Source organism: Manis javanica, chromosome 6, assembly GCF_040802235.1.
Source record: "Manis javanica isolate MJ-LG chromosome 6, MJ_LKY, whole genome shotgun sequence".
In the NCBI taxonomy this organism is placed as follows: domain Eukaryota; kingdom Metazoa; phylum Chordata; class Mammalia; order Pholidota; family Manidae; genus Manis; species Manis javanica.
Genome location: NC_133161.1, coordinates 149,868,192 through 149,894,851, shown reverse-complemented (window position 1 = coordinate 149,894,851; position 26,660 = coordinate 149,868,192). Strand labels below are relative to the sequence as shown.

Genomic DNA, 26,660 nt, shown 5'->3' with positions numbered 1-26,660 from the left:
GTGAATGTGTGTTGATGAATAAAAAATCCACTGAGATAAGTGATATTTTTAGAAAATAACTAGGATGTAATTTAACATTTTAACAGTAAGCATGTTAAACCCTGATAACATTTTAGTGATGAGTTACACACACAGCTGCTGATAACACAAAAGTGCTAAGAGCAAGAGCAGTGATTTAGCCAGTTCTGTGCAGCCGGGAGTGTGTAGGATGTGTGCTTTCAAAGTGGTTTTGTAAAAGAAGGTGAAAGCATTCCAAGTGTTTTGAAGGATGAGAATATGATAGTTTGTTAATTTTAGGTCACAAAAGTTTCAGATGATAAATCCTATTGCTAGAAGAATTCAAGTCCAGGCCAGTTTTAAGAAAAGTACATGTTTTTAAATGTCACACATCAATTATTTCTCTTGCACATATAACGTTAGTTTCTAGAGTTAAAATTTTTAAATGACTTTAAGATCTTGAACTAGAATTTCAAGGAAGCTGTTTTGTATGTAGAAAAAGACAAGGGATGTTTAAGGTTTGATGTGAACATTGCTTATTTGGGATATAAAGGAAAGTTGTTACTTTTCTATTGAACAACCTATCTGACATGAATGGGAGTTGAAAAGTACCTCATGTCTGTATATTTAAATTCTCTTAAAAAGGCACTTGTCCCAAAGTAAACTCCTTTTTCTTAGACTTGGATATATCCTGCATCATGGCAGTAAGACCTAATCCCTGTAACTGCATCCCTGTATGCAGCCCACTGGTGAGTCCATACAACACAGAAGGTCTGCCTTGGATTCCTGCCACCGCTGCTGTAGAGGCGCCGTAGAGGTTCAGAGAAGTACAGGTTTGCATATTAATACATTGGCCCTGTATCTTTATTGCTGGAGGAAACTTTCCAATCTTGGCAATAACTCTTGCACACTCTGGGATTTATTCCTGATTAACAGTTTACCAGAGACAGAAATTTTTATCAACCAGTAAACTGAGAATTCTCACATTACTTAGAAACAAACAGAATTTTGCCAAATAATAGTTTTTAAGATTATTACAAATATGTTCAAATATGTCATGGCAATATTGTTTTTAGTAGTTTCTGCTTGATGTCGAGTGAGATTTAAAAAAATATAACAGCGATGAGAAAATCTCATTACATCAAAAGGATCTCAGAAAATCTGAATCTGGTATTAAAAGATAAATCACTACTTCTTCACCCAAAATGATGATCCTGTAATTCATGCGACTTCAGCACTGAAAACCAGTCATGGTGTGCTTAACTCACGCCAATGGCATTGTGACAATTAATGTAGCTTTCTCTTTGATAAATTTTGCTGTCGTCATTTCAGTATCCACAGATTCTGGAAGATTCAGATGTAATCTGTACTTCTCAGAGACCTCAATCAGTAAATCATCCTAAGAATAAAGAATCAGGAGAGATTTTAAAAGATGAAGTTAGAAGGATATTGCCTCATTAAAAGTTATCACTTGATCATTGCTCCCAGTTATTTACTCTTTTCCCATAAGAGGATCCTACTCATCACCAGGTGACTCGCAGTGGCAATAAAGTTGCTCTTGCAAATCCCTCCAATTCCAAGGTGCTTATTGCTGCTCAAAATAAGGAAGGGTAATTGATACAGAACCAGAAGATGGGTGTTGCTGTCCTGAATGATGTGTCATTTGATTTAGGCTGAGCAGCAGACAGCGAGGAGACTTACTGGAGCTTGGGAAGATGGTGCTGCACGTTTTATAGTGATACAGCCCTTAGTAAAACTGTCAAAAACTTAGAAGACAGTGTACCTATATTTTTTTGTGGCTTTAAGTAAGATGCAGGAAAATAGCACATTGATAAGCATGTATTAATTCTACTGGCTACAGTTAACAAAGTACTACAAAAAAAACAAAGAGATGAGCTTAGAAAAAAATTTCCCAGTGTGAGTAGAATCGAAAGGGAATATACAGAGCTAAGAAATTCTAAGAACTGAAAAATGGGACAAATTTTTATTTTCAACAGTAAAGGATAAACATTGAGGTATTTTTTTTTTTTATCAACAAAGGCAGATTAAGACAGCCTAGAGGCAAAGACTAAATCAGTCTGTAAACCCTTTGTTAACCTCTAAATGGATGAAAGTGGCTCTCAGTAAATCCTTACACACGGCACAAAGTACAGCAATTAAGTCAAAAGACGCCCCAGTGTAGCATGGACTGAGTTCAAAGAAAGGAAATACTACCACCCTGGATTAAAACTAATTTAAAATAACTTGGGCCCCAACATACCATGAGCACAAAATAGCTGAGTAAGGTGCTCAGCACCCACATTCTCCAGTGCTATTTCCAGGTGTATCCAAGATGGACAGTGAGAAAAAAAAAAACCCAAAGAATGGAACTGAAAGTCATGGAAAACAATGGAACGAGGGGCTAGATAATCAGGGAACCTTGTCTTGGAACCTAAGGAAGAACATTCTCTACCTCCAGAAAGGGCACCCTCGCAGCCCTGGCCTACAGGCTTCGGGAATCGCAGTGCCGTGTAACTGCTGTGTGCCTCCCGTTTTCCCCAGTTCTGAATTGAGGCTTAATTACAATTACCCTCTCCCCTTGCCACACTGTATGGTGCAAGGGGTTAAGGGAGTAGAGAACTTGTCTTTGCATTTCATAGGTCTGGAGTTCAAGAGCAGAAAGCAGGTGATGGCAAAATCCTGCATTTTGGAGTCTGATACTGAATTGGAGGTGTATTCTTTGAGGAAAGAAATATTTGTAACCACGGGGCTGGACCATGGTATAATATGGATTGTTGCCAATTATTTGCTCATCTTCTGTAAGAGGATCATACATCCCTGCCATGTAACTCCTGTGAGCAGAATATTCCTGCCAGCCCTACTGAGAGGCTTGGCCTTTTGACTTATGTTGGCCAGCAGAGTAAGTGACACAGGCCAGGTCTGAGAGGGAGGCTAGGATTCAGTGCATGTTCTTTCCAACATCTCTACTTTCCCTCTGCCATTGGAGTGGCATATCTCGGATGGGAATTATTCCTTCACCTGTACCTTGAAATGTACAATACCAGTGGAAAGAGCAGGCCTAGTTGACATGCGACCTGGGCAAATTATTCTGAGCCACTAGGACTGTGGCATTTGTCACTACCACATAATACAATGACTGCTGAGTGATACGAATTTATAGTACTACCTATTCAACTTACCTCAGAAACACTAAGATCACAGAGAGATACTGAATTAACACCAGGTAATTCAACTTTTAATTCAATTTTCAGAGGCTTCTCATTCTGATCCACCACAATTTTTAATTCATGAGCTGGTTTCTTCATCTCCGCCTGGATGTCTTTGCTGGAGATCTCTTCTATCAGACACCCTGCTTTGCTTGAAACTTGATCTTTTGGTAGTAAAAGTTGTGGGAAGTGATGAGGATTGCTCACAGTACTGCTTCTTATCTGTTCAAGGGTTAGTTCTTCATGAAAAAAAGGAGGGGATGAAATCACAAAACCAGTCAACAGTAAATACTATCTGGCCCTGAGCTGTCACACTGGTAGTGTCAGCTGAGGTGGCAGATAAAGCTGCAACTAAATTAGTTTGGGAATCTTAAATCAAAAGAAACTTAAATGAAAGAATTTAGTTTAAAAACTTGCAGAATTTACAAATCCTTAATGACATGCTAGCATTTCTAATACTATATTTAATATTTATGTTTAATATATCTTTAAATATTTTTCTATTAATTAGAAAAGTCAACTAACCTTACTTAACTTACCCTTTCTCATTTTCCCTCTCAAATCTGTGGCGTCAGCTTGGATTCCCATCAGATTGTGTTTCATTCTTTGAATACTTCCTTTTATTCTAGATTTGGTAATATGGTAAGAGTATGAGAGAGTATATTGGAGTTGTTCCTCAATGCATTGCATGGCCATTCGTATTAACTGATCCTTTTTCCCTTGGTCCTTTCCTGCCGCCTGGAGAACACCAGGATTGTAGGCAACATCGATAACTGTATAAACATCTGTGTGTGTAATTCAGAGGGTGTGAAATGAAGACAACTTGTTTCACTAATGATCTTATCAGGTAATATATTAAGTCATAATCCTGATAAAGATAAAAAGTATAAATTCTATTCCTGTATTTTTTTTGGCACCCAGAAATATTATAATTATAGCATGCACAAAAAATTACAGATGTTTTGGCTCACTCAAATTCTTTGTTATTTTATCTATTCCTGTATTTTTAAGAGGCAAACCTAATAGTGCATACACACAAAATTATAATGTAAAATTATGCATATATCTATATACATATAGATATATATACACAAAACTCTAGAGAATTTCTTCACATTTTTATATGGGTTATTATTAGAAAAACTAAATAGTATTCAGTTTGCATAAAGGAACCCTTATCAGTCATTAACTACATTATAACCAAATAAAATATTTTACTTGTAATGCCTTTTACAAAGTAAAATCTGGTCCATGCTTACTCCCAATACAACTTTTGGAAGTGCTTTCTTTCCCATAATTTCATGTACCTGGTGCCTCAGATATATCTTCTGGTCTCCCCACACTTACAGGTACTGGATGACTGGTTGACTGGGGAGCTGGGATCCTTTTCCACTGACACAGATTGATAAAAAGTACTTTTTCTTTTGGTTTCTAGAAAACAAGTAATTTTGCATTATCTTAAAACCTAGCTTTAAAAAAAAAATTCTAAAGGCAACTCATCACAGAATTTGAAGTGTGAGAATTTTAGGCTCCAGGTAAGTCATTCCACATAGAAAAACTGTGTTTGAGAAATTATACTGCTGCCTGATTTCCCCAAAGCTTCTGGCTTTTGGTTGCTGCTCCCAGAGCAACTGGGGTGGGGGGTTAATCTAAGCAGCTGCTCTAAGTGGATTTGGTTGACCCTATTTCGCCACTCCTTACCCCCCAACCAAATAAATTCTCTATTTGAAAAAAATCTCCAACTCTATGATTCTCAATATAATCATTACATTTTATTTTCATTCTAGCAGCAAAAATGGCTCACTACTTTTTTGGTCTCTAAAATATGCCAAATATGAATTTCCATTCTTGCTCCTCAACATGATCTTCCACAGTTTCATCTTCCAGATTGAGTGGCAGTTTCCCTCAAGCTTTCTTGTGTCAAAATAGCTACGGTAAGTTACTCCGTTTGGCCCAGGACCATCACGCAGGCCGCCCCAGCCCGGCACAGGGTGTGCACACCAGGATCCTGGTTTGTAGACAGAGCTGCGGTTCTGGCTCGGCCGGGAGCCGGCTGCCCTGGGCCAGCTGCTGCTCGATGAACTTCCGATAGCTCTCGGGGTTACTTTCGGCCAGATCATCCAGCAGGTTCCAGAGCTGAGTGACCTGGGTGAGCACACCCTTTGGGGGTGACTGCATGGCCTAGGCGAGCAGGCCTCCTAAGTCTGTGGAAAAACAGAGTCAAAGGGAGGAAAGGTTGAGACTAACGATTCGTTTCTCCTTTTGGACCCAGAGAACAGCTCCGGAACTGCGGCGAGGCGAGCCTCTGTCCCGCCCATTCAGAGCTGGGCCAGCACCACTTGGCCGTGTCCCACATCCACCCACGCCCCTTCCTAAATTCCCGAGCTGTCCTCCCAGGTAACGAGGGCCCACCTTTGCCTGGACCCTCACAAGCCCTGGGGGCGCAGGGTGGTCATTTTCACTTCGGGTCTCCTAGTGATTTTCTCGTTCCGACTCCAGGGTAGCGGCCGACGGCGCCTGTCGGGCCCCGAAATTGCCAGAGGCGCGCGCGGCGCGGGGCCTGGGAGTGAACGCGGGGCTCCCGGAGCCAGAGCGCCCGCACCGGGTCCCAGCTCTGTCCCGGGCTGGGCGGCCCTGCGCAGCCAATGCACGTACGTGCCGCTGCCCACCCTCTCGAGAGGGCGACAGTCCCGACCTCAAGGGTCCCTGTGAGGACCGGCAAACTCGGGCAGAGGCGGCAGCGCTCGGGGGCCGCTGCCGGGAGAGGCGCCCGCCCCTCGCACGGCGGGCAAAGCGGAGGCTTGGGCTCCTCGGATACCACGTCAGGCGTAGGCCAAACGGGTACCTAGACTCACAGTCCCCCCGGAGGTCCGCGCACCCACCTCTGGAGGTTCCCAGACACACGGCGACGCCTGTTACCAGGGTAACCGGGCCGGTACAGCCTCTAACTGGGTCCGGAAAGCTCCAGGCCGAAAGACCTCTTCACATCCAGTTCCGGACTCTGCCCCTTCCGGCGCCTGGCGACCTCCGGAGTGGCCTGCCCGCCCTTCCTGCCGGACTCCCCGCGTGCCGCGTCCGCGGGAGGACTCTCTTGGGAGCATCACTTCCGGCCTGGGAGGAAAGCCGTTTCCTGTCCCGCCGGCGAGGCCGCGGCGCACGGTACGCGGGTGTGTGTCTGTGTGTGTGAGTGTGTGTGTGGCGCGCGCGCGCCGGGCGGGCCGGGATCCCGGGAACGGGAGGGGGTGTCCGCGCCGCCTTCCCCGGGGAGCCCCACCCCGCCCCCGGGCTCTCCAGCGACTCCGTGGGGCCCGGTGGAGGGCCGCGCCCGCCCGAAGCGCCCCGTCCTGCCTGGGGAGCGGAGCCGAGCGCCGGGCCGTCCCAGAGGGGCGTGCGCGCGGCTGCCCGCGCCCGGCCGGCAGTCCGAGCTCCGCGCCGGCGCCGCCGGCCTCACGCCGCCAGAGCCGCCCGCCGGGCTGGCCGGGGAGAGACGGCGCGGCCTGGGCGCGGGGAGGGCGGAATAACCGGCGGGAAGGCTGCGTTTTCACGAAGGACTCGGGTGAAGCTGCAGAGCTGCCTTTGAGCCTTGACCCCTTGGCTTCCCGGGTCGGAGGAGACCTTGTAATGGAGTGGTTCTTCGTCTCACACTAACAAGATGCCCGATTTCCCCAGGATCGAGGGGTGAGTGAGCGGAGGGGTCGGTGCACAAAGCCTCTGCTGGCTACACACGTGAATATCCCTGACATCCGTTTTTGGGAGGCTTTATACAAAATAGAAAACAAAATTCCCCCGAATGGAGAAATTTAGAGCATCTCTGCATTTGGTGTTTCTAGGTCTCAGTTTTTGTTACTGTTGACATTTGTGGTCCCTGACTCTCAAACTTAGATATTTGCTTCATCAGAAATGAATTTGGGGATTAAGAGTTGATTTCCAATCTGGACCTAGTTTGCCTTAGACTGTGTGGCCTGGGGCAGCTTGTAGCTTTATAAAGGACTTGAATCTACAAAATAAGGAATGCAGATACCTGCCTCCTATGAAACACAGTTACTTTGAGGATTAAATAAAATGGTACTCTTGAAAGAACGTGATTTTGTGCAGTTTCAAAGAACTCCAGTGTACGTTATCTCCTTTTAGCCTCACATGAGTGTGGTAGGTATTTTCCCCTTTCAATAGTGGTAGGAAAACTATTCCTCAGGACCTCTGACGTCTAGTTCAGTGATCTTTTCTTTACCTTGATAATGTAATAAAAGCTAAAGTAATAAAGGAAATTATTATTAAGTGTTATGGATTCATTTCAGATTGAAGAATGTCCCGGGTCCCACTGGGGAAAGTCCTCCTGAGGAATGTCATCCGGCACACAGATGCTCACAATAAGGTGGGAGGTACAACCTAGTTTGTCATCAGCACCTCATGAAGGCATACAGAGTGCCCAGCATTATTTTGGTACAGTTGGGAGATACCAAGATGCATAAAATAGATAATTGGGATACAGTTTGATAAGTTCTATTATAGAGACGTATAAAAGTGCTTTAGTGCAGGAAGGAGTAATGAAATCTGCCAGGGGAATCAGGAAAGGCTTCACGGAATGAGTGGTATTTGAGCTGCTGATGCTCAAACTAGTCCTTATTGAAAAGGTTCAAGTTTACCAGATATGAAAGATCATTCTGGACACATAGAACACCCTCTAACTAATGGCAACCAGAAAGAGCATGAAGCCCTTGGGGCAGAACCAGAAAGTGTGTGCATCCAGAAAGTAGGGAATGTGGGGGGTAGTGACAGGAAGATGAGGTGAGTTAGAGTTGGATTCTGATGCTTGAACTAGACTTTCCTCTAGATAATAAAGCATCAAATATTTTAAAGCAGGGTGTGGCATGATTGTGTTTGTAGTCAGAAAGATGCTGGGTTTGGGACAGATCAGATGGGTGAAACTACAGTAGAGACCAATTAGGAGGCGATTGCAGTGTTCTGGGACAGAGACAGTGAGGTGTTTGAAAGCAGTGACAGGACGAAGATGGAATCCAAAGAGCTTGGTGACTGATTGAAGGATAGTGATATTATGAATCAAATATCACCACCTGTGTGACTGATGATGCTACCATTAATTGAGATATGGAAGAAAAAAGGCGCAGTATGGTGGGAAACTTAATTAGTGTGGTTTTGAACACATTGATGGTGAGCTGAGTTGGAGACACAGACTTGGAGGAAAGGAGAGTAATTGAGGCTGAACTTAAAGGTTTGGGGATTATTGATATATAGGAAATGATAGGTCATGAGTAGATGAGGCCATCTAGGAGAGCACATCTAGGGCCAAGGGCCCTTGTTTGGTGTTCTCTGGTGAACTGTACAACTTCTAGTTTGATATAAACGTTATTACTGTCATATCACCTGGTGTGATTGTGGGCTGGGGTCTGACTCTTACCTAAGTGGCCTCAGCAAGTGCATCAAACCCCCCTCCAGTGGGACGGCAAGCTTAGAATTGAAAGTGGCAGCTAAAAAAGATAAATCTAGTGCAGATTTAATAAAATATTACAGGAGTACTTAGAAATAAAATGTATTCTTGTTCTCTGGGCAATTGTGGTCTGCTTTTCAGGAAATTCTAACAATTCTCATACTGTTTGTTTTATTTTGCTTTGCTTTGTTTTTGACAAAAATTGTAATGTGAGAAGACACTTAGCCTAGAAAGTTTAAAGACCTGTTCTTACAGCTTTTTGTCTGTGTTAAAAATCGCTGAGCCTTTGTTTCTTCCCAGTAAAATGTAGTCATGGCATCTTTGCTTTCCTCATGAGATTAAGGTGACACAATTAAAATAATGCAGAAACACAAAGGACTGTCATTCGCTAATTCCAGCGTGTTTGCAGTATTGATGAGGCGATTAGTCTGTCTGTTCCAGGTTAAAAAGTTCTCCTCTTGCTGCAGAATTCTACATATTTGAGACTTACTGGGCTGGATTGCTCAACCATGCTGGAGAAACCAGAATTTATTTCCCAGGTTCTTGATCATCACCTAGTCTGTCATCCAGTAATTAATGCAGACTGCATTTTCAGTTACTTTTTTGTGATGTCAAGTATTATTTTTAGTAACTTATTTTTATTTCCTCTAAAAAAAAAAATCTAGATTCAGGAGGAGTCAGATATGTGGAAAATAAGAGAGCTGGAGAGACAGATGGAAGATGCTTACCGGGGGACCAAAAGGAAAATGTCACCCAGCAGCTCAAGGTGAAGTTGCAGCTCTGAGAACAGATTCTTACCTTATTCAGAATCATCACCTTTGTTTAAAAACATGTGCTAAAGGTAGATGGGTTTGGTTCTATGAGTCCGTGAGTCTTTCCTCTTTAGAAACCTACACCTGAATACAGAGGTAGTGACTATGATGCCCCCACTTTTTGGACCTATTTGCAGTGGAAAATTCTACCTTGAACAACTGTAAAGGTTAAGGATTCTGTGGATTCTGATCTTGCCTGGTGGATTTTAACAAGGTTTTCTATTGGTGTCATACCTGTGGTCACTTAGCTGATCATTCACTCCTTTCCCCCATTAGTCTTTCATTCTCCCTCAGGCTTCTTGATACCCTTTCTACTCACTGTCTTCCCGGAGTCACACAGCCTTTCACATTACCTTCTTAGTAATTTGAGTGTAAGTTTGAAGGACTATGGCAGGCAGTGGTGTCTTACCTGTGGAGATGTAGCAATGTCTGAGTATTGGCAACATCTCTTGGGCCTCACCTGCCTGTTAATGGAAAGCTGTGTGTATGAAAAATGACTATAAATTAATAATGCTGATTTCTAAGGAGGCTACCCAGGGGAAATAGTGAGATTTTTGGTGGTGGTGGGTGGGTGCCTGAGGAGTTTGTGGAATTGGCTTCAGACAAGAAAGCATTCGGGTATCAGCAGTAAAGGCAGCAGAGTCTCAACAGAAAAAGAAGTGTCTTTTCAGTCTGTTTTCTGTCTGAAGATGGTCCTTGGGGAATTTATAAGTACAGTTACTGCAGGTGATTTGTTTTCCCAGTGACATTTACAGGAATAAAAGTGTTTTTTTAGACGAGACAGTTAGAGCCTGTCATAGTGAATAAATATTTTTAAGTGGGGGGAGGAGATTATGACTATCTCACTATTATATTCCCAGCAGCTGGAACAGCACCTGGCACAAAAAAAGCCCTTAAAAACTTCTGCTAACTGATCTGCTGGCTTAGTGACTGGTTAGTGGACATCGTGAGCACAGCCTGGATCAGTGGTTCTCAGCTGTTTCTCTGGCCAGGCATACTCATGGGTCAGGCCTTGCTCCCAGTCGCTGTGATCTCACTGCAGCGAGTTGTTGGTTTTTGGGGAGTGTGTATCAGAATCTCTAGGGCAGTTTGACATGTCCCCAGCTGTGACTGTGCTCTGCTTCCTTCTTTGCGTGCCCTCCTGGTTGAGAGTCGGTGAGTGAGCTATAGCACACCGCAGGCCATGAATCATTTCGTTGATACTCTGGGTAGTAATGGTCAGATTTTCATTGGACTACTGTACATACCTACAAGAACAGATGTATCTTTTTACATGATTTTTTTAAACCTTAAGTATCAGGTCATTTTATTCTCCCCTTAGATTGTTCAGTGAGCTTTTTGCATGTTCCACAAAGTGACCTCACAGATTGTGTCTCAATCTGAAAGTTCTTGTTTTCTTTTAAAGCCGGATGCGAAGTGATGGTTTCGATGAAGAAAGTCAACGAGACTATTGGAGGCCAAAGAATGAAATTTCTGGGGCACTAGAAGATGATTTCCTTAAGGCTAAGTCCTGGAACAAGAAGTTATATGATTATGAAGCTAACATGCCAGACAGGTCTGTGACTAAATTCTTGTGACCATTAATAATATTTGGTCTCAAAGTGTGTACTTAAAAAAAAATTATCCCCACAAAAACTTGTACATAAATATTCATAGCATAATTATTCATTATGGCCAAAAAGTAGAAACCCTTTTGTTTATAAACTGAAGAAAGGATAACCAAAATGTGGTATAGTAGTCCCTCCTTATTCATGGGGGAAACCTCCCAAGACTCCCAGCAAATGCCTGAAACTATGGGTATATGGAACCCTGTGTATACTGTACATACATAGCTATGTTTAATTTATAAATTCGGCTCAGTAAGAGATTAGTAACAATTATAACAATATCCTGTAATAAAATGTACATGACTATGCTTTCTCAAAGTATCTTACTGTAGGGTACTCACCCTTCTTACGATGTGAGATGTTTTTTAAAATGCCTATGTAATGAGATGAAGAGAGTGAATGACGTAAGCACTGTGACTTAGCTTTAGACTATAGTTGACCTTGTGATACGTCAGGAGCAGGATCATCTGCTTCCAGACTGGTTGACTGTGGGCAACTGAAACTACAAAAGCGAAACTGGGTAAGGGGGGATCACCCTATGTGGACTGTTATTTGGCAGAAAAAGGAATAGAAGTGCTGATACATGCTACAACATGGATGAAACTCCATACTAGGTGACAAAAGCCAGACACACAAGGCTACTCTGTGATTCTGTCTAGTGGGTCCAGAACAGGCAAATGCAGACAGAAAGCACAGGAGTTCCCACGGGCCAGAGGAAGAGGGGGAGGAGTGGAGAGAGATGCCAATGCAGAGTTCCTTTTTGGGGTGATGGAAGTGTTCTGGAATTGGATGGTAGTGATTGCACACCTCCTAATAGATAGATCAAAAGCCACTAAGTCGTACACTTTAAAAGGGTGAATTTTATGGTGTATCAATTACATCTCAATAGTTAGTTAAAAAAATTATCCCAATGTAGACAGCATTGTTATTGTTTTTGAAGTACTTCACTCTGCTAAAGAGCAGAGTGTAAGAGTTCTTTAGTGAGAACACCAAGTTCTTTCACAAATGGACAAAGAAATCCTTTGTGTCTGAAATGGTAATGAGTAGTACAGAAAATGTAGCTAAGTTACTGAAGTCCCTGGGGTGGGCTCTACCATGTCTGTATTTTCTTTGTTCTCTGTGTGTGCATTCCTGCCTAATTTGGTTCAATTTTCACAAATGTACACACTTCTTTAACAGTATGTGTTATTAAATGTCATCTTCCAGATGGGGCCACAGTGGTTATAAGGAATTATACCCTGAAGAATTTGAAACAGACAGGTAAGGCAAATGGGCTTACGGAAAAAATAATTAGAAACTAAGATTAGTACAAAGTCTGACTATAAATTGAGTTCCTAATTTTTACAAAGGATGTAACACTTGTCATTAAAAACGTAACTAGAGAAATAATAGTTGGGAAATACTAGAATTAGTAGTTGAGTTAGTTGGCAGATGACTGGTGTTCGGCCTCTCCCTGGTGGTGTTCAGCAGTTACAGCACTTCGGTTTCATGTATAGTGTTCTGTCCAGTCACTCAGTATGGTAGATTAGAATTTTTATCTTCATTTTAAAGAGGAAACAAAAACTCGAGTGATAAAGTCTTAAGAGCAACCCTTTGTCAAAGGTCTAATTTAAAGTTTTACATCTGAAATGTTAATTCCAACTTCCTGTCTACAATACAGTATATTAAAATGCACATTTTTCATTTTCTATAGTAAAGCACCCTCTCTTTTTTATTAGTAGTGATCAGCAAGATATTACCAATGGAAAAAAAAAATCTCCCCAGATAAAACCATCTTCCCATGAATCTCACAAACACAAGAAGTCAAAGAAATCACACAAAAAAAAGCAGAAAAAAAAGTCACGCAAAAAACAGAAAAAAAGCAAAAAGGAAGCTACAGATGTAACAGCAGATTCCTCAAGTGAGTTCTCAGAAGAAACTGGGGCTTCTAGTGCCAAAAAAAGGAAACCACCTAAACGCAAGAAAAAATCCAGGAAAAAGTCTCTCAAAAAATCTGCTTTACTTGTAGAGGCAGAAAGTGACACTCCCCAGTCAGATGACTCTGCATCCAGCAGTTCTGAGGACAGCGAGGACAGAGACACTCAGAAATCTGAAAGGCAAAAAAAAGGGAAAGAAGTCCGCGTTCCCGCAGTGAACAGCGAAGCCCCGGGGAGGACCAGCAGACGCACGGACTGGAAGGTGGCTACGGATGAGAGGTCTGCCGAGAGTTCAGACGACGACTAGACAAGAACATTCTTGTCTCCCAGCCGACTCTGGTATTTGCAGCTCTCACCTCAGGTGACTTGCTCGGCACACGTCTGAGGTCAGAGCTATCCCCCGCCATCTGTGCACATTCTGACAGACTTCTTGTATCCTGTTGTGGCCTGTTAAACTTGATCCTCTTCTTGTTAATGGGGAATCTGGTATTTTTGTTATGAAGGTTTCTTGGAGAGATTATTTTTTGCAATTAATAACATTTAGCATAGAGCGCATATAGCCAATTAAAGGACCCAGAAAGCTGAATCCAGTAATGGCCTGGGTACACTAGTTGGAATGCTAAATTTGGGGAAAGGGCTGGCATCGAAGTGGACTGGAGCCGGTGCTGTGTGGAATGGTGTGGGACATTGTGTCTCATCCGTTTATGTAGCAGCCATGACTCGGCTTCCCTTTGGCCTTGGTGCTTTTGTCTTGCTGTGTTTTGGCCCCACAGTGTGGTTCAGTTTACCTGATGTGGAAATGAGCGTTAAGAACAAACCTTTTTTCTTTCATGTTAACATCCAGACAGCTGTTACTAGAAGACACAAGGTTTTTCTGTCAAATTTCTCTGCTGGACAGGGTCTGTGTCTACACTCAGTATATCCCTGAACGTGGTAATTAGTAAAGTTTTTCAGTTCCATTACTATGTATTTCCTAAATGGACTTGTGTGTAAAATTATTTCTTCAGTTGTCTTAGTTAAGGCCTCAAATGGGGAAGAATCAGCAGTGAGGCCCGCTGTCTGACGGTGCTCCGAGCAGGACTCATGACAGCAACTGCCATTTAATGTCATCCTCCTTGTTCATTTCTGAATCTGTTCAGGCATTCATGATTCTCCCTGAAAACTAGGTCGAATCAACTCCAAAACGAAACAAGCTTCTCAGGGACACAGCCACCTCTTCCCCATTTGCCCTTTAAGCACCAGAGACCCCATCGCTTCCCTTTGCTTTACACTTGTGATCCCTACTGTGTTCATTCTTAGGAAAACAAAGTATCACTAAAAGAAGGCTGGTAGAATACAAGTGGATATTCTCATTATGGCAAGAGTATCAAGTGACGTATCATTCTTTTCTGCTGTCACTTTGTGGGCCAAAGCTTGGCAACTCAAGACTCTTGGGCTCGGTTCTACCACCGACTGGTCATGAGGTCCGGAGCAGGTGAGTCACCCTCCTTGGCCTTACTTTCCTCAAGGGTAACACAGACACACTTCATGGTGGCACGACAGTGTAAGACACCAGCAGAATACAACTGTGACAACACCACGCGGTGGTAATACTCTCTAGTTGTACTGAATCTGTCCTCTTTACAGAACAGAATTCTAGTAAAATGCTTGGTCATAAGTGCTTGGCCAGAGGTTCCCTATCGTTGATTGTAAGCAGGTGCTGCCTTTGGGATATTTATTTGAAATACTAAGACTTTGGTACTCAATTGTCAGTGTTCCATGGTGTATATTTTTATCTTTGGGATTGGTAGGGGCCCAAGGGTGGAAGAACAGTCAATAATTACTACCTCTTAACCTAAAGCAATTTTGTTCTGGGAGCAAGTGAAACCTTAAGTTTTCAGCACATACTTCTTGAGCACTGTTTCTGGGCTCTAAAAGCACAGACTCGGGAAGATGGGCCAATGGAACAAGGCATCTCCAGAAAGTTTCTTCGCTACTGGCAGGCCTCTTTCCCAGTGAATACACACTTGCCTGTTTTGTTCTTTGCCGTGTTTACCTTTTCTTGGTCATGTTATTAGCAATAAAGCTGTTTTCTGTTTACCTTTTCAACCCCAAATTCTCTTTTATGCCTTAGGCTAAGGCTTTTGATCGTTCTTCCAGACCCCTTAAATTGACTTAAGGTCTCTTCAAAACGTTAAGATCTCCCATGTGCACTACTGGCCTTGAACAACCTATTTCTAGTGTTCCTGCCAACTAGAGACCTCTATATTAAATCCTAAAATGGTAGTAAAAAAAAAAAGTTGGACTTCACATTTATTGAATAACTGTTGTGATACAACAAAGAATTTTTGAATTCCAAATAAATAACTCATTTTTTGAACATCTGATCTGTTTCTTTTTAGCACCAAAAGGGATGGCAGTAGCCTGAAGTTGACCTGACAGTGAGTCAACCTTACCCCACTGGCTCTTCAATCTGCTTAATAACAAGTTCTTGGCTGCTGTCTTCTCCCAGAGGGCGAACTACTGCCCCCCTTTCTGTACAATCTGGGCAAACCGACTGGTGATGGCAAGAGTAGTGTCAATGAAGCGGTCCACACAACTGGAGAGGCAGCTTTCAGTGCGAGGGTCTAGGCGAGTGCCTGGCTTCTCCACACACTTATCCCAGCACAGCTCCATGAAGTGATGCACCTAAGAGGAAAGAAAGTCGGTAACAATTTGGGTCTGCACACAGGCCCAACTGCCAATTTTATTTCCATCCCATTTTCATTTTTGTCACCTTTCAATCAACAGGTCACGGGCTTCCCTCACTTGATAATTTGTCACCAATACAGCCCAGGCCCTCACCCGTACACTTTGCAGCAGTCCTTTTATGCCCTCCTCCTCTACTTTTGTTCTCTTTACTAATTAAGAAATACTCCCCTCAAGTCACCCGTTTGCTTAGTTTCTCTGTGAGCCGCTCTGGGTTCACTCTTACTGAACCACTGCCCGTGCTGTTGCGTGAAGTCCACACCGCACACCGACTCGGCCCAATACTCAGGGAATGCCTGCTGTAAAGGTTTTTCCCATTCTTCAAAACAGTTCAAATTCTTACCTCCTTGACGGCCACTATTATTTCCTAATAGTGTCCAGTCCTTAATTAGATCGTACATTTTCAAACAGGGTCAGTACCTTCTTTCGTATTCCCACATGAGCACTAGGGTAAGCCGCCAATCAACCGCCCCCCAAACACGGCATTCCCAGCCTGATCCTAAAGACGTAGTTCTCAGCCTTTTGGGGATCATGGGCACATTTGAGAATCCAGTGAATATTATGCATCCACGCTCCACAAAAAGTGCATATACAGGCACAGAAAAGGTGTGCACTTTCATAACGTTCGGGACCCCAAGTTTTCTAAGCAGGTTCTTGCTACCTAGCAGCGAATCCTTTCCCTCCCAAAACGGGAAAAAACAACCATTTACCGAGGGCTTACTATTTGGGAGGCTGGGTACTAAGCAGTCTTTCCTTCCTGCGGTCCCCAAAAGACGTCACCTCCGTTTGCGGGGCGCGCCCAAGGTCGTGCAGCCCAGGGACACGCCGGAGGGGGCAGCGCGCCTAAAGGGCTCCAGAAGCCAGCTCAGCTGGGGCAGCCCGCCTGCTCCGCGCCCAGCCTCCAGGGACGCGCTCGTCTTCAAACACCATCGCACGGGATCCTCACACTCCAGGGAGCCTGCGAGCGACGGCGAGGCCGCCCCGCCCAGGCGCCCGCGGCCGGGGCGGGCAGAGAGGCAGTAGGCCCGGAGTCTGCGGCCCAACGGCCGCCGGGGCCTCGCGTCGCCTCACCTTCCCCTCTGCCTTCCAACTTCTTTTCCCCGCGCTGGCTGGGCTGCCGGGCGCCTGAGCACGACCGGTCGCCCGCGGCAGGCGCGCCACGACTCTGCTCTCGCCAGGGGAACCCGCCGCGCCGCCCACGTGCGGAGCTCCGCTAGCTCTTCCTGTCCTCACTGCACCGGCCGAGCAAAAAGCCTGACGACCAGGCCTGTACCTCCCCTCCTCTCGCCGCCCCGCGGCTCCCCCGCACCTGCGCGGTGAGCTGCGCTTTCTGCTGCTCGGCGGCCACCAGGCGCTGCAACTCCGCTTCCTCGGCCTCAGGCAGCTCCGCCATCGCGCCCGCTGGCCCCGTGACCCCGACGGGCGAGCGGGCGCATGCGCACGCCGACCCGCCTTCCGGGGCGCGTCGCGGGTTCCGTTTCCGCGTTCCCTCCCCCGCGGCGCGGCTTGGAGGCGTGACTGCTTCCGGGTCGCTGGGTGACCTTGAGCCTTCGGGAGCGACATGGCGCTTCTCTGGAGGCTGAGCGTCCTGGGCGCTGTCCGAGGCGGCCAAGGTGAGGGCTCCCGGCAGCGCGGCAGGGCGCGCGGGGAGGACTGGCCCGGGCGTGGCCCCTCCTCGGCCGCCGTGGCCCCTGCCGAGAGCCGCAGTGAGCGCCGGGGCCGGGCCGAGTGAGGTGGGAGCTCGGAGGCCGCGGCCCGCTGCCGTCCGCGCGTGCTCACCCTGCGGCGGGAGGCGGCGGGACCCGAGGCCCGGGGCCCGGCTTGCCCGTTTCCCGGACTCGGTGTAGGGGCGGGCGCCAGCTCGGTAGGCCTTTCCCCGGGCGTTTGTGTGGTTCCACGCGCAAGCGGAAGTTCAGACGTGAGTGAAACAGTTCTGCCCTCAGAGTTTTGACTTTTACAGGGAAAACACATATAAGCAGGCTTGACCATAAAGCAGAAAGTGCTGTGCCGTCCACACATTGCTAAGCCGGCCCCCAGGAACGGTGTTTTGGAAGGACTGCCCCGTCTGGGTGTCCGAAGCAGGTGCGCCTGCGGTGCCTTTTAAGGGTTCGAGCTGCGGGGTGAGCAAAAGCGGCGAAGCAGTGTAGGGACTGCTTGGGGTGAGAGAACGGAACGCGCCGGGGCTTACTGGAGTGTGGAGCTCAAGGTGACCGGAAGTGAGCGGAAGGGCGGCTGTAGTTCCTGGCTTGGCGAATCTGAAGACTGTGGGGTCGGGGGGGAGCCCAGCGGGCCCTGGAGAAAGATGAGGACCGTAGATAGAGAACCGGGTGTCCCAAGCCGTCGACAGTAGGCGCCGAGCGGGCACAGGAAGGGAGGAGAGCGCAGGGCAGATGATGGCATCCTGGGGCGTGAGTGCAGGAGACCGGGAGGACCAGAAGAGAGTTCCGTTGGCAGAGGGCGGAAAAGCCGCCAGTGCCCGGTGGTGCGGGAAGGCCCATGACTTGGAGGCCGAACGGTACGGACCTGCAGGATGTGGTCACGCGGACTCCGGTGCGACCTAGCAGAGCAGCTCTGGTGGGGATAGAACAGGCTTGACTTGAAGAGTGAGGCGAAGTGAGGACGTCAAGGTGCTTTGGACAGCACTTTAAAGAAGCATAGCTGGAAAGAGAAGAAATGCAGGGGAAGAGTGCCAGGGCACTAGTTAGGGGACAGAGGACCTAGGGCTAAATATGTCACGTCGGTGAGGAGAAATGGCCGGTAGGAAGGAGCAGTTAAAGATACAGGAGAGGAATGACCTTTTTAAGTGCTGCGGCTTCTGGGAATTATGCTGAGCACCTTACATACATTGATTTTCAGCAGAGTGTTAGTGTTGTTACTTTCATTTTACAAATGATGACATTGAGGTATAAAGAGCCTACTTAACTTAATTGCTCATTATCTCACAGCTAGTAAGTGGTGGAGCTGGCAGAACTTAGGTGTATTTTTTAATGAAGAGACAGGATCCAAAAGGGGACAGAAAGGGATATGTTCAAGAATGCAGGTGGAGAAATTGATCTTGAAAAGGATGACTATGATAGAAAGTCTTATTCCCAAACTATTCTGAATTTCTTGGGGATGAATATTAGGTCTTTTATCTCTCATGCTCCAGTGCAGAGTATATAGTCTTGTATGTACTAATGTTTGTTGGATGAATAGATGAATAAATGGAAGGCAAAAGGAGTTATAATTTACTTTTTAAAATCAGTGAGAGTGAAGCTCTTTTACTTACATGGTTGGTTACTTTTCAGTCTTCCTGTAGCTACTTAGTCTGACCTTCCAGCAACTCAGTGCCATAGATGCTTCCTCATTGTGTAGATGAGATGTTATCTTCTGCTTGGGGTTAAGTAACTTGCCTGTAGTCATTTAGGAAGTCTGTCAGTCCTGCTGGAGGAAAGGTGCTAATAATCTCCCGATGTCTGTTTCCTCAGCTCTTTCCCTCCGAAGCCCAGTGATCAGACCTGCTCATGTCTCAGCATTTCTTCAGGACCCCAGTGCCCCCGGATGCTGTGGAGCGCAGCACGTCCACCTGTCTCGCGGCTGCCACTGTATGTTTCCTCTGTAGCTGCTGCCTTCTGGGCTCTGGCCGCCCTCATCTGGGCCGACTGCTGGTGGCAGGACTTGGTCTGTGGGGGCAGGTTGCATCCAGTGCTGTCAGATGAAGGCCTAGCCTACCTCTTGGCAGACAGTACCAGCACAGTTGAATAATGCTGTTTACACTCACAGAGTACCTTCTGGTCTAAGTCTTTCTTTAAAATTTCTGATTTTTTTTAAAAGAAAATAGCTCTAGGAAGAGTTTGTTCAATATAGTTTTGTCATTCTTATTTGTTTAGCTGATGGAGAGGAGCCAGCTACAAGGGGTTTGGAATGGTAGACAATTAGAGAGCCATGTGTATTCTTAGCTGCCATTGACTTGCCTATTTTTATATAGATTGATAATAAAGTCTTATGGTATTTCTGAGATGAATACTGTTCAGGTATTATTAACATTAGTCTTAGAAAGTCTGTTGGTGAATGAGTTAACTGTATTTTTATTTTTATGTCTGGAAAAAGCAATATTTTACAGAGATAAAGACTTCTCTTGATTCTTAAGTCAACCACTTAGATGTAGCTGCATCTGGGTTAGGAGAAATTAGGCAAGGATCGTTTTTCTGTGTTTTAGAATCATTTTTTCCTCGACATTTTTGTTTCTGCATTCCTTGGTTTAGTTCAGGCAGATGTAGTAGAATGGTTTTCACGGGGTGGGGGTGGAGGGTTGGGGCTGAAGCAAAGCCCCTAAAGCCATCTACATAGTTTTTAATGTATGTGTCCCTGCCCCGTCCTGTTACAGAGTCCCAGGGGGAGTGGAGGTTACCAAAAACAGGGGCACTCAAGGACGTGTTTAAAGCCCAGTTTGTTTTTCACTTCCTTAAGATATTTTATATTTCGTATCTGTTTTGGACTGTTTATAAGTAGTGGGACAGAAGGAGACCATGCTCCTAAAAGCTGAAATCAGAACTCTGCTCTGAGTTGGCTGGTTTAATTTTGTTTTGGGAGAATTTTTAGTATTACCTTACTTCCAAAGATTAGATAGTGTAACTAAAAGAGTAATATTTTAAAGGAATTCTTCAGGTGTCAGTAATTTATGCTCAAAAGTTCAAGATTGGTGATTCTGCAAAGAGCTTCTGTCCACCATCTTGCCTGTAAGCAGTGTAGATCTGTCTTCTAATCAGTATATGTAGGTGTTGAGACTTCTGTGCTGAAAGACTTCGAAAAAAGGAGATAGCATTTCTTTCAACTACCTATTTTATCTTCCCCAGTTTATGTTCAGTGTTGTGTTAGATGCATAGTGTTTGCTCTTCTGTCAGTCTGGGTTATTTTGTGGCAAATGTTGACTGGGAAAGATGCGTGTTTTCCCCTTCAGTTCTCACGAATCTGGCCGTTCTTCCATAGCCGGCTCCAGGGCTGCATCTGTCCACTGGACTGCCGAGAGGGTCGCTAGTGCCCTGCTCCTGGGCCTCCTTCCAGCTGCTTATCTGAGCCCTTGCTCTGCGATGGACTACTCCCTGGCCGCAGCCCTCACTCTCCATAGCCACTGGCAAGTACAGCAGCCCCCTCAGTATTGTGTTATCAGCTCATGTTGTTTGTCGGGAACTGGTCTCATTGTAGTGCGAGAGGGAGAAGTTGACTGAGATACCCAAAACCTATAGAAACCTTTGAAACATATATATGCCCAGATTTATGTATCCCTTGCTTACTTGATGTCTTCACTTTCATATCTAATAGGCATTTTGAATATAGCATGTTACAGGACAGTTCTGACCTTGCCCAGCTCTCTTCCTCCAATACTCTTGCCCATCTGAATTAATGGCATTTTCATTCTTCTGTTTGTTCAGGCCCCAAACTCAGCCGTCATCTTGATACCCGTAGTCGTCTCCTAAGCAGTCCCCCTTCTGTCTGTTCCTAACACAGTAGCCCCAGTGATCCTGTTAAAATATTAAGTCATGTGGGTCAACACATTTGTCTTCTCAAACTTTCATTGTCACCTAATCTTACTGAAACTACAAGTTGTCATTCTTAGCGTGGTCTGCAGACTTCCTGTGATCTGGCTCTGTTTCTTCCCTCATGTCCAGCTGCTCTCATTCCTGTCTCCTTGATAATTCTCAAACATGTCAGGGATACTCCCAGCCTCAGGGTTTATTCTGTCTGTCCCTTCTGCCTGTAACTGTCCTTTCTAGTTGTATACCTGGCTTGTTCCCTCATTTTATGCACATCTTAAATGTCACCTTCTAAATGAAGCCTTCTCTAACCACTTTTGCACAATTGCAGTATGTTTCCCAGCATTTCTTCTCCCTCTCACCTATTTTATTTTTCTCAGTAGCTCTTATTACCTTGTAATAATACTATATCATCTATATATAGTATATTTCTTGTCTCTCCTCACTAGAATGAAAGCACAAATACAGAAAATCACAAGAATCAACCCTGTGAATTAATGAATTATTGCAAGGGTCACACCACCCAGGTCAAAAATAGAACTTTGCCACCTACTCCAGAAAGTTCTTGTGTTCTATCTTAGTCAGAACTCTTCAGCCTTCCCTGCCAGAAACTGTTATCCTGATTTTTAGAGTAATCACTTCCTTACAGTTCATCATAGTTTCTTAATTTGTATTCTTAAATATGTGTTACTAAACACGATAAGTTCAGTCTTGCCCCTTTAAAAAGAAGAAATGTGACATGAGTTTTTGACTTTTTGTTGAATGTTGTGCCTTCAGTGCCTAGAATAGAACCTGACACATGACACTAAGTATTTGTTGAATGAATTTCCAATTTCTACTTATTTTATCCAGTATAGTTTGTTAGACTTTCTAAGTTAATGAACCTTCTAGAAAGTTTGTAAATGACAGTCCTTGAGTTGTTCATTTCATGTTGTTTTTCAAGGACAATATGATACTTGATGTCTTCACTTTGACATCATTTTGAATGGGTGGTCATTTTGAATGTTAGAACTGAAGGGAGTACCTTAACCAACACTGTTGCCCTACAGGTGTGGGAACTAAGCCCTGGGGAGGTTAAGTGATTTGTGAGAGTACTTTTCTAGCTGGTGTTAAAGGGGATTTTGCTTACCTGGTTTCTAGGGTTGTTAGGAGAACTACTCTTCACACAGATAGACCTTCTGAAATGAAGGGTTCCAGATGCGTGTGAGATCGCAGCACGCTAGTGTTTCTCTAGTACGTGTTTCCTGAAGGAGAGCCATCTGAATCCATGAAAAGCCAGAAGAAGAGATCATTCTAAAGTGACATGTATTTATTACAGTTGACACTCTAGCTACTTCACTGATTCTAACTTTTCACACACACGCAGTGACTTGGAAGAGTTGTCTAATTGTGCGCTAGTCCTCAGCATCCACTCTCTCCTTTTTTAGCATCCAGTCTCTTTTTAACCCACATTCATTGGACTTTTATCCCAGCTATTTAATGAAGTCATTCTTACCAGAGTCACCTAGGACCTTCGTTCTTCCAAACCCAGTCATCTGTCTCTGTCTCTCTCTCTTGCTTGAATTCTCTGGGGCATTCACACTGGTTGACCATTCCCTCTCTAGATGATTTCTCTTTGGCTTCCCAGGTGCCACACTCACCTTGTTCTCTTCCTCCTCAGCAGCTCCACCAGTCTGCCCCGCTAGCTCCTTCTCCTCTGACCTCTGACTCGGTCTTGCCTTTCTTAAGTTCTCTACACACTTTCCCAAGGTGAGCTCAGATTTGACCTCTTTTCCTGACCCACAGACTTACATTTCCATTTGTCTAACCAGCATAACCACCTGGCTGTCTGATAGCAATCTTAAGTTTAACGTTGCCCATATCACTCCCCCGCCCCCAGTGTCTCTTAATTTCCCGTTAAAACCTCCTCCTCTCCTGTTCTTCCCTAACTCAGTTAAGTCTAGTATCTCAAGCCAAAAATCCTGGGAGTCATTCTAGATATTTCTTTTTGTCTTACCCCACATCTAGTCCATCAGCTCTTTCTGTTAATTCTCTCCTAAAACATAGCCTGAATTGTCACTTTCCGCCGTCTCCCTGTCAGCCTGGGTTCAGCTGATAGACTTGTCTAGGTCTCTTCAGTTGCCTCCTAACTAGTTTTCTTTTTCTGTTCCTGCCAGCACTGTCCATTCGCCACACTGTAGCCAGAGACATCTTTTTAAAAAATAAAACTACATTTCTCCAAAGAGGATAAACAAATGGGCCAATAGAACATGCAAGGATGCTCAGCACATTTGGCATTACAGAAATGCCAGTCACAACCGCAAGACACCCCTTCACACTGCTAGGGTGGCTGTCATATTGGACATTAACTAGTGTTTCAAGGATGTCAGGAAGTTGGAGCCCTTGTATCTAATTCCAGAATATTTTCAGCACTCTCAAAAGAAATGTTGCAGCCACTTTAGAAAACAGTTTTGGCAAGTACACCATAAAGAGTTACCATACCAGTCAGTGATTCCACTTTGAGCTGCCTACCCCCCAGAATTGAAAACATCCCTACACAAAATCTTAGACTGCTCATAGCAGTGTTCTTTAGAATGGCCAAAAGATGCAGACAGTCCAGATGTCTGTCAGCTGCTGAAGAGCTAAGTAAAACGTGATACATTCTTACAAAGGAATATCCCTTGTCCAAGAATTGAAGAACCATACATGCTACAACAGGAGGAATCTTGAAAACATTATGCTGAGTGAAAGAAACTTGACAACAAAGACCACATTGTGTGATTCATTTATATAAATGTCAAGAATAGACAAATTAATGTTTGAGACAGAAAATGAATCAGTGGTTGGGTAATGGACTGACAGGGACAGGATTTCTTTTGGGAGTACTGGAAATATTCTGGAATTAAATAGTGATGTAGTCTCACAACTCTGAATATACTAAAAGCTACTGAATTTTATACTTTAAAAAGGTTAATTTTATGGCATGTGAATTATATCTAAATAAAACTTGTTGAAAGTAAAGTTAGGTCACTCCTTACTTACAGCACATCTATGGTTTCCATCATATTTCAAATAAGCTTCAAACTCCTTACCACGACCTTCAGGGCCTTCAGGGCCTTGCGTGATTTGCCCCTGCCTTCTGACCTCGTGTTCTCCAGCCACACTATTCTTTGTTCCTCAAGGACACTAAGGTCATTGTCACTTGTTTTGGAACGCGGTGCTCATTCAGGGTGTCCTTTCTGGAAAGCACACTACTTTTCTTCCTTATCTGCTGGGATAGATGTCCTGTAAGGGTGTGGATGTTTTCTCTTGAGATTCTCCCAACATCTTAACAGGTTCTGGCACATATTAACTGCTTAATTAATTATTTTTGAATTAATGAAAAACTAGAGCATTTGTTTTAGGTTAAAAAAACTCCAGTATGAACAGAGTAGCAATTACTGTCTCTGATAGAAATGACTCAGGGATGTTAAATCTGAAGAATAGGAAGGTGTCTATATTATATTCTTAGGAACTCTTGATTCCTTCATTTTGGTTTATGATTGTTATTCCTGTGAGCTGCCTTTTGAACCTGATTATTGTTTTGCAGACCTGGATAGCCTCCTAGGTCACTTGTGATTTTTTGTTCATACTATGGCTTTGTTTCCTCAGGGGCCTTGGCCAGGTTGTCACTGACTACGTTCCAGGGGCCACAGCGCAGAAGGCTGCCAAGGCAGGCATTCTGGCGCTCTCAGCTTTGACCTTCGCTGGGCTCTGCTACTTCAACTACCACGACGTGGGCATCTGCAGGGCTGTGGCCCTGCTGTGGAAGCTCTGACCTTTGACTTAGTGCTTTGAGAATCGGTTGCACACCTCTTTGCTGCCATGCCATTCAGCTCACAGCAAGGAGGAAATAACAGATGATGAGTGCGTTGGTGAGACGAGTCTAATCACCTGGTTATTTTTAGAATTTAATCTTTGAGGAAAAGTTTGAAGAGTGATTGTGTCCAGGAAATCAAGAGACTGAGTTCTGTATTCTGAGCTAACGGCATTGTCTCCTGGCTTCTCACAGTGTAACTAAGCATTGTATTCGAGCTTTTGCTTTTGAACTTACCAAACTCTTAAAGGGAATTCAGCTTTACTACTATCAGTACCTGATTAAGCTTCTGTATCCGTCCTTGGCGTGATGGAGAAAGGGAAAGACTGTTGATTCATAAGTAAGGACTTTGTAGGAAATCAGGCAGTGTTTAATCTTTGGGAATGCCCCCCTCTGCTCAGTTACTGGTGGTCCATGCCCTAGACTTTAAGATTAGGAAATGCTGATACTTCACACTACCGATTTCTAAATCCTTGGAGGAAGAGTCTGGAGAGCTTCTGAACGTAGGGAAGTGCCATGTGGGGAATAGGTCCCCTACAGAAGCATCAAAATACTCCAGATTCCAAACTGAGACTTAATCTTCAAATGTGTTTATTTTACTTGTCCAAACTGTAAGTAATTGTTTTTTCCCACTGTGGGAATCTAATGTGAAATTGTATTCCATGAAAATAAAGTTTTTAAAAAAATAAAATGCTGTATAATAAAAATGCATTCTATTCTTTTACATAAACTGTCCCTAGTTTTATTCAGTAGAACTGAGTGTTGTGTCTACAGCTCAAAAACAGGGCTGAGTGTTTAAATTTCCTCTGGGGCTTAGCAGTGAGGCGAGTTGGACGCACAGGACTAATACAAAGAAGAATGACACGTGGAAGAAAGAACTACCCTGGGCAGAGGAGTATTTAGCAAGGAGAGTGCACAGGTCATAATGCTCCGTCAATGCCTGCTGTTGGAAATCAAAGTATGTTCTTTGTGCGGTTAGCCTGGTCCAAGGGGTGAGTAAGGTGCGCCATTTCTTTCTCCTAGCAACTGAGAGCAACCGGGACTTGGCGCGTGTACTCATGGAGGACTACGGGGCAGCTGAGGCACGCTGCGGAAGGGGAGCTGGCCAGAAGGGTGAGTGTATGTGTTCGTGAAGGTTTGGATGAGGGTTAAAGAGAAACTCCTCTTAATGTGCTTATGGCCTTGTAGGAGATTCAGATGTATATTAGGGTTTAGGAAGAGAATTGATGGAAGAATTAGTTCTGTTTTGGGTGGGTTAAAGGTTTCAGAAGGGAGAGATGCCTGAATTGCTGTTGGCTGCCGAGCAGTGGTGGTGACGGTCCAGTTTGCCGTCTCAGGGAGGGATATTTTATTACATTGTTAAGACTTGCTGGTTCTTGGTGACAGAACGCAGACTGACCTTTAGTCAATTTTAGTATTGTTTTAGAATTCTCCATTGACAGTGGTCCCTCTTCTCTCCCCCCCACCCCACTTAGTGTCACTTCTCCCTGCCTTGCCTGGCCCGTAGCACATCACTGCTGTAAAATGGAGCGATTGAAACAGGCTTTTCCCTGTGGAAATGGGGAGGGCAGTACCTGGGTGATAGGAGAATCCTGTACTCA

The 26,660-nt window shown here is 44.7% G+C and overlaps 4 protein-coding genes across 10 annotated transcripts; 2 read left to right on the top strand and 2 right to left on the bottom strand.

Moving 5' to 3' along the window:
- Positions 1 to 843: 843 nt before the first annotated feature.
- Positions 844 to 6,356, bottom strand: PIH1D2 (PIH1 domain containing 2). 2 transcript variants are annotated; one of them, XM_017667548.3, is made up of 6 exons: positions 6,086 to 6,356; positions 5,205 to 5,407; positions 4,511 to 4,634; positions 3,743 to 3,988; positions 3,177 to 3,442; positions 844 to 1,396 (listed from the first exon to the last, which is right to left on the bottom strand). In XM_017667548.3, the coding sequence occupies exons 2-6, from the start codon at positions 5,379 to 5,381 to the stop codon at positions 1,262 to 1,264; spliced, it is 948 nt and encodes a 315-aa protein (XP_017523037.3). In that variant the 5' UTR covers positions 5,382 to 5,407; positions 6,086 to 6,356; the 3' UTR covers positions 844 to 1,261. The 2 variants fall into 2 exon arrangements, with proteins under 2 accessions (XP_017523037.3, XP_017523039.3); XM_017667550.3 differs by lacking the exon at positions 6,086 to 6,356 and adding an exon at positions 5,616 to 6,079.
- On the top strand, positions 6,223 to 15,638 carry NKAPD1 (NKAP domain containing 1). Of its 6 annotated transcripts, XR_001854206.3 has the most exons (8): positions 6,377 to 6,881; positions 7,499 to 7,575; positions 9,315 to 9,415; positions 10,867 to 11,016; positions 12,275 to 12,328; positions 12,787 to 13,345; positions 14,284 to 14,458; positions 15,366 to 15,638. XR_001854206.3 is itself a non-coding variant. In XM_073239817.1 (7 exons), exons 3-7 carry the CDS (start codon positions 7,507 to 7,509, stop codon positions 13,289 to 13,291), a joined length of 879 nt encoding a protein of 292 aa, XP_073095918.1. In that variant the 5' UTR covers positions 6,223 to 6,362; positions 6,753 to 6,881; positions 7,499 to 7,506; the 3' UTR covers positions 13,292 to 13,962. The 6 variants fall into 6 exon arrangements, 5 of the variants coding, with proteins under 5 accessions (XP_073095918.1, XP_073095919.1, XP_017523028.1 ...); XM_073239817.1 differs by lacking the exons at positions 14,284 to 14,458; positions 15,366 to 15,638 and adding an exon at positions 6,223 to 6,362 and having other exon boundaries at positions 6,753 to 6,881; positions 12,787 to 13,962; XM_073239818.1 differs by lacking the exons at positions 14,284 to 14,458; positions 15,366 to 15,638 and adding an exon at positions 6,257 to 6,362 and having other exon boundaries at positions 6,766 to 6,881; positions 12,787 to 13,962.
- Positions 15,259 to 17,188, bottom strand: TIMM8B (translocase of inner mitochondrial membrane 8 homolog B). The gene is made up of 2 exons (XM_017667542.2): positions 17,021 to 17,188; positions 15,259 to 15,651 (listed from the first exon to the last, which is right to left on the bottom strand). The coding sequence occupies exons 1-2, from the start codon at positions 17,102 to 17,104 to the stop codon at positions 15,484 to 15,486; spliced, it is 252 nt and encodes an 83-aa protein (XP_017523031.1). The 5' UTR covers positions 17,105 to 17,188; the 3' UTR covers positions 15,259 to 15,483.
- On the top strand, positions 17,186 to 25,789 carry SDHD (succinate dehydrogenase complex subunit D). The gene is made up of 4 exons (XM_017667541.3): positions 17,186 to 17,324; positions 19,179 to 19,295; positions 20,680 to 20,824; positions 24,855 to 25,789. Exons 1-4 carry the CDS (start codon positions 17,273 to 17,275, stop codon positions 25,018 to 25,020), a joined length of 480 nt encoding a protein of 159 aa, XP_017523030.1. The 5' UTR covers positions 17,186 to 17,272; the 3' UTR covers positions 25,021 to 25,789.
- The last annotated feature ends 871 nt before the right edge of the window (positions 25,790 to 26,660 follow it).

Coding starts and splice junctions, on each gene's coding strand:
- TIMM8B (XM_017667542.2), bottom strand. CDS start 17,104: ATGGCGGAGCTGCCTGAGGCCGAGGAAGCGGAGTTGCAGCGCCTGGTG. Junction 15,652..17,020: donor AAGCGCAGCTCACCGCGCAG/GTGCGGGGGAGC, acceptor CTTTCCTCTTAG/GTGCATCACTTCATGGAGCT.
- NKAPD1 (XM_073239817.1), top strand. CDS start 7,507: ATGTCCCGGGTCCCACTGGGGAAAGTCCTCCTGAGGAATGTCATCCGG. Junction 9,416..10,866: donor ATGTCACCCAGCAGCTCAAG/GTGAAGTTGCAG, acceptor TTTCTTTTAAAG/CCGGATGCGAAGTGATGGTT. Junction 12,329..12,786: donor GAAGAATTTGAAACAGACAG/GTAAGGCAAATG, acceptor CTTTTTTATTAG/TAGTGATCAGCAAGATATTA.
- SDHD (XM_017667541.3), top strand. CDS start 17,273: ATGGCGCTTCTCTGGAGGCTGAGCGTCCTGGGCGCTGTCCGAGGCGGC. Junction 19,296..20,679: donor CCTGTCTCGCGGCTGCCACT/GTATGTTTCCTC, acceptor GTTCTTCCATAG/CCGGCTCCAGGGCTGCATCT. Junction 20,825..24,854: donor CTCACTCTCCATAGCCACTG/GCAAGTACAGCA, acceptor TTGTTTCCTCAG/GGGCCTTGGCCAGGTTGTCA.
- PIH1D2 (XM_017667548.3), bottom strand. CDS start 5,381: ATGCAGTCACCCCCAAAGGGTGTGCTCACCCAGGTCACTCAGCTCTGG. Junction 4,635..5,204: donor GTCTACAAACCAGGATCCTG/GTGTGCACACCC, acceptor CTTGTTTTCTAG/AAACCAAAAGAAAAAGTACT. Junction 3,989..4,510: donor AGATATATCTGAGGCACCAG/GTACATGAAATT, acceptor TTACACACACAG/ATGTTTATACAGTTATCGAT.